General features: G+C 39.2%; 1 protein-coding gene across 1 annotated transcript in view; it reads right to left on the minus strand.

The window, feature by feature from the left end:
* Positions 1-12,118, minus strand: part of LOC123499721 (kin of IRRE-like protein 2) — a 72,465-nt gene extending 60,347 nt beyond the window's left edge. Inside the window, exon 1 of the mRNA XM_045248142.1 lies at positions 11,797-12,118. Coding sequence (XP_045104077.1) covers positions 11,797-11,896 — 100 coding nt within the window. The 5' untranslated portion in view covers positions 11,897-12,118. The remainder of the gene's footprint in view (positions 1-11,796) is intronic.
* Positions 12,119-12,500: the final 382 nt, after the last annotated feature.

The following is a 12,500-nucleotide window of genomic DNA, read 5'->3' on the forward strand; positions in this document are numbered from 1 at the left end:
CAAGAAGAGGAAGAACAAAAAGAAGAAAAAGGAGAAGAAGTAGAAAAAAGAAGAAAAGAAGAAAAAAGAACAAAAACAAGAACAAGAATAAAAACAAGAACAAGAAGAAAAAAATAAGGAGGAAGAAGAAGAAGAAGAAGAAGAAGAAAAGAGGAGGAGGAGGAGGAGGAGGAGGAGGAGGAGGAGGAGGAGGAGGAGGAGTGACGTGTGAAGGAAGTGAAACACGAATGAATATTTCCGTAGAGTTTTTCAATCGCTCTCACGTTGATTGACAGACAGACAGATAGACAGACAGACAGAGAGCAAATACCAAATAGATACAGAGAGAGAGAGAGAGAGAGAGAGAGAGAGAGAGAGAGAGAGAGAGAGAGAGAGAGAGAGAGAGAGAGAGACGTGAGCTTACGTTCCTTACTTTATAATTTGATGGGGTGAATGGTCCTCTCTCACTCTCTCTCTCTCTCTCTCTCTCTCTCTCTCTCTCTCTCTCTCTCTCTCTCTCTCAGAATTGGATGTCGTGAAGAAAGAAATACAGCATACCTTGTTCCATAAAGTCTCTCTCTCTCTCTCTCTCTCTCTCTCTCTCTCTCTCTCTCTCTCTCTCTCTCTCTCTCTCTCTCTCCTATTCATCTTCCTACCAGACATATTTCCCTCAACTATTTCCATTCCTTCTCCTCCTCCTCCTCCTCCTCCTCCTCCTCCTCCTCCTCCTCCTCCTCCTCCTCCTCCTCTCCTCCGTGTCTTCAATTTCTCTTTGTTGTTATTGATATTGTTCTTGTTATTGTTATCATTACTGCTGTTCTTCTTGTTCTTCCTCCTCCTCCTCCTCCTCCTCCTCCTCTTTTTTCTCTTTCTCCTTCTTCTTCTTCTTCTTCTTTTCTTCTTCTTCGTCTTCTTACTTCTCCTCCTGTATTTAGTCTTCATTTTTTCCTCTAGTTTTTTTCAGTTTTTCTTCTCTTCCTCTATTCCTCCTCCTCCTCCTCCTCCTCCTCCTCCTCCTCCTCCTCCTCCTCCACGCCTCCCTTCATTACCTCCGTCGCCTCCGCCACTCTAGTATTCTCTCTAAGGACCTCTCATCTCTCCCTCTCCCTCTCTCCCTCTCCCTCTCCCTCTCCCTCTCCCTCTCCCTCTCTCTCTCTCCCAGTAGTACCTATATTTTCTGGAGTGGGCATAAATTTACTCTTTTCTTTGTTTATTTGATGTTTCTTCTCGTCTTCTCGTGTGTGTGTGTGTGTGTGTGTGTGTGTGTGTGTGTGTGTGTGTGTGTGTGTGTGTGTGTGTGTGTGTGAATCTCTAAACACCCCAAACAGATAAAACACGAAAAAAACCTCACAAACAAAAACAAACACATCAAACCACTCACTCACACACGATGCTAAACAGATTTACAAACAAGAACCTTCAATTTACATGTTTTCCCTTCCGCCCTTGCTCTCCACCTTACACAGTTCTCAATAGATGGCGCTCTGAGTTCCCTTCACTTCCTTTAGTTCTCAATAGATGACGCTCTGAGTTTCCTTCACTTCTTGTAGTTCTCAATAGATGACGCTGAGAGTTCCCTTCACTTCCTGTAGTTCTCAGTAGATGGCGCTCTAAGTTCCCTTCACTTCTTGTAGTTCTTAATAGATGGCGCTCTGAGTTCCCTTCACTTCCTGTAGTTCTCAATAGATGGCGCTCTGAGTTCCCTTCACTTCTCGTAGTTCTCAATAGATAGCGCTGAGAGTTCCCTTCACTTCTTTTAGTTCTCAATAGATGGCGCTCTAGAGTTGCCTTCACTTCTTGTAGTTCTCAATAGATGACGTTGAGAGTTGCGTGTCTTATCGTATACGAGTGTTTTGAGGTTTTTAAAGTTGTTTTGGGGTATTTTAAGAGTGTTTTGTGGTATCTAAGGCAGTTTTTGAGGTTTTTAAAGTTGTATTGGGTATTCTAAGGGTGTTTTGGGGTATTTTAAGGGTGTTTTTGTGATTTTTAAAGGTATTTTTGTCGTAAAAGCAGAGGGTATTTAATTCTTTATTCTTGCATTAGAGGAGTTCGATATGGTGAGGATTGTTTGGATATTAAGTATTAGGTAGTATCAATCTCTCTCTCTCTCTCTCTCTCTCTCTCTCTCTCTCTCTCTCTCTCTCTCTCTCACCTGGTCTGTAATGCGTGTTAACTAAAAAAAACACAAGTACTATTAGATTTAACCATGAGAGAGAGAGAGAGAGAGAGAGAGAGAGAGAGAGAGAGAGAGAGAGAGAGAGAGAGAGAGAGAGAGAGAGACCCATAGAAACACGAGGGGATACAAACAAAAATCTTCTCTCTCTCTCTCTCTCTCTCTCTCTCTCTCTAACTGGGTGACTGGTTGCAAGGATGATTCGTTTTATTTCCTCTCCCTTTGTGTGTGTGTGTGTGTGTGTGTGTGTGTGTGTGTGTGTGTGTGTGTGTGTGTGTGTGTGTGTGTGTGTGTGTGTGTGTGTGTGTGTGTGTGTGTGTGTGTGTGTGTGTGTACCTTTGTATCATCACCGTTTTTAGCTCATCCGTGTGTGTATTTCCGTGCTTTTGTGTATTTTCAGAACCCCCCTCTCTCTCTCTCTCTCTCTCTCTCTCTCTCTCTCTCTGCAGATATATACAAACATCACACGCATGAGAGAGAGAGAGAGAGAGAGAGAGAGAGAGAGAGAGAGAGAGAGAGAGAGAGAGAGAGAGAGAGAGAGAGAGAGAGAGAGAGAGAGAGAGAGAGAGAGAGAGAGAGAGAGAGAGAGACCCACAAGCGAAAATAATTGTTCCATTAAAATACGAGGAGGAGGAGGAGGAGGAGGAGAGGAAAGAAGGAGGAAGAGGAGGAGGAGGAGGAGGAGGAGGAGGAGGAGGAGGAGGAGGAGGAGGAGGAGGAGGAGGAGGAGGAGGAGGAGGAGGAGGAGGAGGAGGAGGAACTGAAGTAATATTTGAATAAAACTTTTTACTTATTTTTTTGTTGTTGTTTTGTACAGGAGACAGAAAATGGTGTGTTTGTGGAAAGATTGTGGGAGGAGGAGGAGGAGGAGGAGGAGGAGGAGGAGGAGGAGGAGGAGGAGGAGGAGGAGGAGGAGGAGGAGGAGGAGAAAAGAAGAGACAGGATAGATAAAGAGAAAATGGCAGAAATTGTTTTACTAGTTTTCGTTTATTTAAAGAAAAAATTGAGGGTTTTCTAAAATATCTATACACTTCTTCTTCTTCTTCTTCTTCTTCTTCTTCTTCTTCTTCTTCTTCTTCCTTCTCTAAAAATATTCTCTTCCTCCTCTTTCTTCATCATCATCCACTTCTCCCTGTCTTCTTGTATCTCCTCCTCCTCCTCCTCCTCCTCCTCCTCCTCCTCCTCCTCCTCCTCCTCCTCCTCCTCCTCCTCTTCCTCCTTCCTCCTCCTCAAGAAACAATGATACAACTGCTTCTCCTTGTCATGTCAGGAACACGTACCATCTGAGTGTTGTTTGTGTGTGTGTGTGTGTGTGTGTGTGTGTGTGTGTGTGTGTGTGTGTGTGTGTGTGTGTGTGTGTGTGTGTGTGTGTGTGTAGTGTGTAGTAGTAGTAGTAGTAGTAACACTAGTACACACACACACACACACACACACACACACACACACACACACACACACACACACACACACACACACACAAATCCCCAACACAGGATGAGAAAAGATGGGAAAAAAAAGAAGAACATGAATACGAACAAGAAACAAGAACAAGAACAAGAAGAAGAAGAAGAAGAAGAAGAAGAAGAAGAAGACAAGAAGAAGGAGGTAGCAAGGAAGCAGGAATAAGACGATGTTTGAGGTAAGGCAATGAGAGAAACAAGAAGGGAATGAAAACAGAGGGTGGAAAGTGATGGAAGATTAGAGAACGGAGAGAAATAAGAGTGACACAGCCTGGTTTGCTTTGATGAAGAGGGCGATGATGCGTGAGAGATAAGAGAAGATGCGTTGATGATATTGCACGAGGGAGTGGATTGGAAAATGGAGATGTGAAGAGAAGGAGAAAAGGAGGAATGCAGTTATGTGTTGAGATTTGAAAGACGTAAATTTTGAGAGGAAAGAGTTAGGAAATGTGGAAATGCGCGTTTTTTGATAAGGAATGAAAGAAGTGAAAGAAAAATGAGAGAATGAAGGAAAGAAGCAGAGAGGAATGCAGTTATGTGTTGAGATTTGAAAGACGTGGATTTTGAGAAGAGAGAGATGGATGATGTGGAAATTAATGTTTTTTATAAGAAATGAAAGAAGGGAAAGAAAAAATGAGAGAATGAAGGAAAGAAGGAGAGAAGAATGCAGTTATGTGTTGAAATTTGAAAGACGTGGATTTTGAGAGGACAGATGGAAGATGTGGAAATTAATGTTTTTTATAAGAAATGAAAGAAGAAATGAAAGAAAAAATGTGATAATGAAGGAAAGAAGGAGAGAGAAGAATGCATTTATGTGTTGAGATTTGAAAGACGTAAATTTTGAGAGGAAAGAGTTAGGAAATGTGGAAATGCGCGTTTTTTATAAGGAGTGAAAGAAATGAAAGAAAATTGAGAGAATGAAGAAGTGGAGAGATGGAAAGAGGAATGTAGCTACGTGTGGATACTGAAAGAAGTGGATTTGATGGGAGAGAGATGAGAAAATGTGGAAATGCAAGATCTTTATAAGGAATGAAAGGAAAGAAAGAAAAATGAGAGAATGAAGAAGAAGTGGAGAGGATGAAAAAAGGATTGCAGTGATGGAAATGGAAATGTGAGTTTTTGGTAAGGAATGAAAGAAAGAGCGAAAGAAAAGAAAAAAGAGAATGAAGAAGTGGAGAGATGGAGAAAGGATGGGATTTTAGAGGAAGAGAAGGTTTAATAATGAAAGAAGTGAAAGAAGTGAAAGTTGATGCAAAGGTAAAAATTGAAGTTGAAATATAGATAAGAAAAATAAGGGAAAAAAATCGCACAGGAATAAAAACGAATGAAAATAAAGAAAGAAAGAGAGAATTTGAGAGAAAGAGAATGAGAAAAGAAAGAAAGAAAGAGGAGGCGAAAGAGGAAATGTGAGTTTTTGATAAGGAATAAAAAGAAAAAATGAAAGAAAATAAAAGAGAGAAAGAAGAAGTGGAGAGATGGAGAGAGAGAAAAGGAAGGAAAGAAATGAAGGAAGTGAAGGATTCTATTTTTATGTTAGAAGAAAAACAGGCGAAGGACAACAAATACTAATAAAGAAAAAAGAAAAAAAAGAAGAGGTCCACTGAGGTGCCAGTCCCCAAACAAGTTTAATACAAAATGATTTAAGAGACTCAAAAGATGATTAGGAAGTCTTTTTTTCTTCTTTTTAATGTAGTTTCTTGAATGAAGGAAGGAGTGAAAAAAGAATGAAGTGATGTTTCTGGTTGAGGTGAAAGAATGAATGAAAGAAGTGAACGAAGAATGAAGTGGTGTTTCTGGTTGAGGTGAAAGAATGAATGAAAGAAGTGAAAGAAAAATGAAGCCGTTTTTCTAATTGAGGTGAAAGAATGAATGAAAGAAGTGGAAGAAGAATGAAGTGATGTTTCTAGTTGAGGTGAAAGAATAAATGAAAAAGTGAAAGAAGAATGAAGAAGTTTATCTAGTTGAGCTGAAAGAATAAATGAAAGAAGTGAAAGAAGAATGAAGTAGTGTTTCTGATCGAGGTGAAAGAATGAATGAAAGAAGAAATATTTGATGAAACTGGAAATAAGAAAAAAATAGAAAACAAAAAGGAGAAAAAAAAATAGAGAAAGAATTTTTAGTTTGGAAAAGAATGAAAAAAAAGAGAAAAAGAAAGAAAGAAAGAAGAGTAATAAGAGAATAAGAGAGACGAAGGATCAAAGGAGTGAAAGTTAAGAGAAAGAGAAATGAGACACAAAAAGAAGAGAAATGAAACACGAATAAAAATAGAGAGAGAGAGAAAGAAAAGAAAGAAATAATTTAGGAGAGAAAGAGAGAAAAAAAAAGGAATATGGTGGAAGAGGAAGAGAAAATAAATAGTGGAAGAGGAAGAGAATGAGGAAAAGAATGCAGTGAAGACAAGAAAGAGAAAATTTGAGAGAAAGAGAAAGAAGAAAGAAAGAAGAGACGAAAGTGAAAATAAAATTGAAAAAGAAGAAAAAATAAGAAAAAAATAAGAACGAAAAACAAAAGAAAAAAAATACAGAAAATGAATGAGAGATAATTTGAGAGAAAGAGAATGAGAAAAGAAAGAAAGAAAGAGGCGAAAGAGAAAATAAAGTTGAAAATATAAGAAAATAAGAAAAAAAACCAGACAGGGAAGAGAGACGGAAGAAAATGGATAAAGATGAGAAAGAGGAGATAAAATATAAAGATAGAATGAACAGAGAGAAAAAAAAAGAAATCAATGAAAAGTAAGAAAAAAAGGAAGAAACACAGCCACAAAGGAATGACAGAAAGAAAGAAATACAATAAAAGAGAAGATATCATTTAAAAGCAAGGGAATGAGAGAGAAAAGAGGAAGAAAGTAAAGAAAGAAGACAATAAAGCAAAAAATAAAGTAAAAAAAGTAAGAAATAAAGGAATGAAAGGACAAAGCAAAGAGTAAAAAGGAGAAGAAACAATTTAAAAGCAAAGGAATGAGAGAGGGAAGAGGAAAGAGGAAAGAAGAAAAGACAAAGAGGGTGGGACACATTCTGACAGGGAGTGAAGGGGGAATGAAAGGGGAGGTTTCTATACAAGGAAGGGGCAGACTGAGGACGTGTGATGGTTGGTGATGTAGAAAATTACCTTCCCATGCACCAAACATCACTGGAATTCCTTGCTCGTGCTCAGTAATTAGAAGAAAGATATATTTGGTGCCTGGTGGTGGTAGCTTAGACACGTATACATCCTCTGCTCTCTCACTTTGACTGTTTTCAAGGCCACAGAGATGACTAGCGGGGTTTTCAAGAGTGTTTCTCCAGTTAATAATGTAGAAATCTTGTCACTCTGCCTCTAGAACCGTAAAAACACATTACATAACTTAAGCAAAATTAAATAAAGCCTTTTGAAATAATGAAGATGAAACACAGAATTGTCTGAGAATACGAAGCTTCAGTAACAAATTAACACACCACCACACAGCACCACAACACCACAACACCAATCAGGATAGCACAGGCGGATGAGCAGAACACAGGCCACAGATGAATAAGGACAACGAGAAGGGAGAACAGCAGAACAGGAGTATGTTGTAGATTTATGAGACACACAGGCAGTCTCCCGCAGTCTCCCTCACTGACAAGCGATGCATCACCTGGGGACGAAACTCTATCTATAAAAGTAAAGAGGATAGCGAATGGAAACCGTTTCGTGTGACGTGTGCGTGTGTGCGTGTGCGTGTGTGCTTGTGCGTGTGTGTGCTGAGGCTCAAAATTTATGACGGCATTGGGATTGTTTTTAAATTGGCAAGCAGTGTGAGTGAAGCGTTCCAGGGAAATGAGAGTGCTGAGCTTAAAAGTACAAGAGTTTATGGGGAAAAATGCGAGGGCTGGACACGGAATGCATGACGAGGTTGCCGAATGGGAGACAAGGCAAGTGGAGCTCCTGGTGACGTGAGAAAGGGGCGAGGTGGAAAAATATACGAGAGTCAATGAGAAAAGGCGCGAAAGTTGGACAGTTTATGATTACGATGGCTCTGTTCTTGAGTTGCTAGAATGAGGGAAGCTGATGATGCGATGAGGGAAGAGTGGTTGCTTGTATTGGTCAGATCAAAATGTGGAGAGTTTATTGGTTGGATGAAAATGTGGAATGATGAAAATGTGGCGTACAATAATCTCAGACGGAAGGTACAAAAGTCACCACGAGGCTTTTATAACTACCACTCTGGGATATGAAATAGTCTTTGCACCCCACAATGGAACAGAGAGTCCCTATTTTCAGATTCTAAACCAAACACAAACATTTCCTTTTCACTTCGGGACACAATAGTTCCTTCACTCTTAATAGAATAGAGATCCCTTTTAACAGATTCCAAACCACAAAAACATTTTCTTTTCATTTCTGGATTTAAATAGACTCTCTTCATCCACAATGTAATATCGAGTGATTTTTTTTTTTAAGATTCCAAATAAAAAAAAAATTCCTTTCCACTTTGGGACATAAAATAGTCTCTTCACCCCATAGTAGAACAGAGAGTCCTTTATTTCAGATTCTAAACCAAACACAAATATTTCCTTTCCACTTCGGGACACAATAGTTCCTTCACTCCTAATAAAATAGAGAATCCTTTTTATCAGATTCCAAACTCCAAAACAAACATTTCCTTACCATTTTTCGATATAAAATATACTTTCTTCATCCACAATAGAATATCGAGTAATTTTTTTAAGATTCCAAATAAAAAGAAATTCCTTTCCACTTTGGGATATGAAATAGTCTCTTCACCCCAATAATGGAATAGAGAATCCTTTTAACAAATTCCAAACCAAACACGAACATTTTTTTTCATTCTTGGATTTAAATAGACTTTCTTTATTCACAATACAATATCAAGTAATTTTTTTAAGATTCCAAACATAAAACATTTCCTTTCCACTTTGGGACATACAATAGTTCCTTCACTCCTAATAATAGAGAGTCCCTTTTTTCAGATTACAAAAAACAAACAATATTATTCATCTTAGGGATATAAAAATAGAGTTCCTTCACTTTTTTTATACCATGTGGGCTTTTCGCGGGAATTTAAGGGCTAATGGGGACACTTTTTGTGGTGCCTCCTATCTCAAAGCCCACCCGCTAGGAAACCGTTCCCCCAAGTGAGGAAGCCCAACCTACACTCGGACCGTGGACAGGATTCGAACCCGTGCGCTTGGAGACCCCTCGGACCCCAAAGCATGCATGGTTCCACTGTACCTAATAAAAACTAGAGTCGTTTTTCCAGATTCCACGCCAAAGACCAAACATTTCCTTTTCAGTCTGGAATATAAAATGGACTTTCTTTATCCACAAAAGGTTATCAAGTCCTTTTTAAAGTTTCCAAACCAAAGACCAAATATTTCCTTTCCTTCACCTACAACAGAATACACACTCTCTTTTTAAAGATTCCAAACAAAAAACAAACCATTTTTTTTTCTTCACTTTGGGATACATAACAGATTTCCTTCACTCCACAATAAAAAAATAGAGGACTTTTTAAAGATTCCAGACCAAGGAGCAAACAATTTCTTTTCACTTCGGTATAAAAATAGACTGTCTTCACCCACAATGGAATACAGAATCCTTTTTTTTCAGATTCCAAACTCTAAAAAACACAACAAATTTTTCTTTCTACTTTGTTATATATAGTATACGTTCTTCACCCCACAGTGGAATGCAGAGTCACTTTTTAAAGATTCCAAACCCCAAAAACAAACCATTTTTTTCACTTTCGGCTATATAACACATTTTCTTCACACCACAATAAAAAATAGAGGACTTTTAAAGATTCCAAACCAAAGAACAAACGATTTATTTTCACTTCGGTATAAAATTGGACTGTCTTCACCCACAATGGAAAACAGAATCCTTTTTTTTCAGATTCCAAACATTAAAACAACAACCAAGTACTGAGACACATTTTCACTTTGAGATTTGTGTACGATTAGACCATTTTGTTGACATTAGGAAGGGTCTATGGAGGTCAGAAGATTAATAGCCACAGTCTTCACTATTTTAACCCCTTCAGTACTGGGACGCATTTTTACCTTGAGATTTGTGTACGATTAGACCATTTTATTGACATTAGGAAGGGTCTATGGAGGTCAGAAGATTAATGGCCACAGTCTTCACTATTTTAATCCCCGCATAAGTTTCTGAAGCTGTACAAAATCACCAAATAGCAAGCAAAATGAATATAGAAGCTTGTCATGATACTGAAGGAATTTAAGCTTTCATACCATAAAAACAAACAACATTTTTCCACTCTGGTATATATAACAGTCTCCCCTCACCAGCAAAAGACACCAAAGATTTCAAGTGAAGTTTCTGATAAATTGAGACACGAGCGAGTCAGGAAGTCTCGAAAGCCATTAGAGAAGCTTATGAAATCTGTCTCGAGCGGGGAAGAAAGAATTTACCTTTGAAAAGAATAGAAAATCATGACAGCATACAAAATGTGTTCTGAAATGCCACACACGAGGGAAGCTTTCTATCAACTTGGTGAAATACAATGACAGGAGGGAGAGTGGAAGTCAAAATGTCACTAGAGGCGGTTTGTCAATAAGTCAAGGACGGCAGCAGGTGTTTTAAAGGTAAGGGAGAGGGGAGAGGTGTGCTACTACCAACCTGAGAGGCAAAGAACAGGTGTGTCAAGGTAAGGAAGAGAAGACAGGTGTGTTACTGCTCACCTGAGACAAAGAACAGGTGTGGGAAGGTGAGGAAGAGAAGACAGGTGTTAAAGGTGTGTTATGGCTCACCTGAGAGACAAAGAACAGGTGTGGGAAGGTGAGGAAGAGAAGACAGGTGTGTAATAGATGTGTTATGGCTCACTTGGGAGTAAAAGTAAAGAACAGGTGTGTGTAGAGGTAAGGAAAAGAGACAGGTGTATTATTGGTAACCTGAGAGACAAATAGCAGGTGTGGATAGGTAAGAAAGAGAGACCAGGTGTGTTATGAGTCACCTATGAGATAATATAAGAATGTGTGTGTGTGTGTGTGTGTGTGTGTGTGTGTGTGTGTGTGTGTGTGTGTGTGTGTGTGTGTGTGTGTGTGTGTGTGTGTGTGGATAGGATCAGTGTGTTATAAGTCACCTGAGACGCAATATCATAACAGGTGTTGAAAAATAAAGAAACAAGAAAAAGAAAAGAAAAGAAAAGAAAAATGACACGTAAGTTATGAGGAGAGAGAGAGAGAGAGAGAGAGAGAGAGAGAGAGAGAGAGAGAGAGAGAGAGAGAGAGAGAGAGAGAGAGAGAGAGAGAGAGAAAAAAGCTGAAACCATTAATTCTAAAACCTTTCCCACACACACACACACACACACACACACACACACACACACACACACACACACACACACAAGCACTTAGACAGGACACTAAGACAACAAGAACACCAGCACCACCAACAACACCGACTCCCCTCACCCTCTCCCCTCACCCTCTCCCCTCATCCTCTCCCCTCACCCCTTCCCCTCACCTTGCACTCTTCGACACAGCAACACCACCCTTCATCCCTTTCCTCTCCTCACCACATTCCCCTCACCCCCTCCCCTCATTTCCCCTCAGAGCGCCCCACGAGAGCCAACAAATGGGTTTCTGACGCGCATATCACATTAGTGCAGCGTCAGAACCTTGCACTTAGCGGAGACATGATAACAGTGAGAGAGAGAGAGAGAGAGAGAGAGAGAGAGAGAGAGAGAGAGAGAGAGAGAGAGAGAGAGAGAGAGTAAACTAGAACTTCAAAAAAAGGTAAAAAAAACATTAGGATTACTATTTCTTTCTCTCTCTCTCTCTCTCTCTCTCTCTCTCTCTCTCTCTCTCTCTCTCTCTCTAAAGCAACAAATGGAGCACAAATTTTTCCAAACCAAATCAGAAAATGGATCAGTAACTCTCTCTCTCTCTCTCTCTCTCTCTCTCTCTCTCTCTCTCTCTCTCTCTCTCTCAAACGATGGAGTAGTCAGGTAACATGGAGGTCTATGAGAGAGAGAGAGAGAGAGAGAGAGAGAGAGAGAGAGAGAGAGAGAGAGAGAGAGAGAGAGAGAGAGAGAGAGAGAGAGAGAGAGAGAGAGAGAGAGAGAAACAAGTACATACACACAAATAAATAAAAATACAACAAATTCAAACCACAAACAACAACAACAACAACACCACACCACCACCACCACCACCACCACCACCACCACTACCTTACCTCTGTGTTTGGCTAGAGCTGACGCGGCAGGAAGCAGGAGGGGGGCGGCCAGCAGGAGGGGGAGCAGGTAGGATATCACAGGGGGGGTGGGGGGCGACATCCTTTGTGCCTGGAGTCCTTCGTGTCTTTCCTCTTCCTGTTGTTGTTGTTTGTTGTTGTTGTTGTTGATTCAGTAAGGTCCTACGAGACATCCTTAAGGACTTTTTTTTTTATTTATTTATTTTTTCTATATATTTTTTAATTTATTTTGTGGTTTTTCTCTATTTTTTTTTCCTTAATTTCTTTCTTTTTTTTATTTTTCTTGTTTTCTTCAATTTATCTGATCTACTTTTTCTCTTATTTGTATTTTTTTTCTCTCTTCTCTCTTTCTTTATTTCTTTTCTTCCTTTCCTACGTTCCAAATTCTTCACTTTCTCTCTTTTTATTTATTTTTTTTCATTCCTTCACTTTCCCTCTCATTTATCAAGCATTATCTTTCATCCACCTCATTTCTTCTCCTTTTCTTTATCTACATTCGTCACTTTAATCCTATTTTCTCTTTTTTCTCTTTTGTTTTCTTTATTACACTTTTATTCCACTTTCTTCCTCTTCTCTTTTATTTCTTTCTTTCCTCTTCTATTTTCTAAACTCTTCTTTCATTCCTTCATGTTCCTCTCATTTATCAATTATCTTCATTTTCTTTAATTTTCTTTCCTATATTTTCT

Source organism: Portunus trituberculatus, chromosome 8 (genome assembly GCF_017591435.1).
Source record: "Portunus trituberculatus isolate SZX2019 chromosome 8, ASM1759143v1, whole genome shotgun sequence".
NCBI classification, from domain to species: Eukaryota; Metazoa; Arthropoda; class Malacostraca; order Decapoda; family Portunidae; genus Portunus; species Portunus trituberculatus.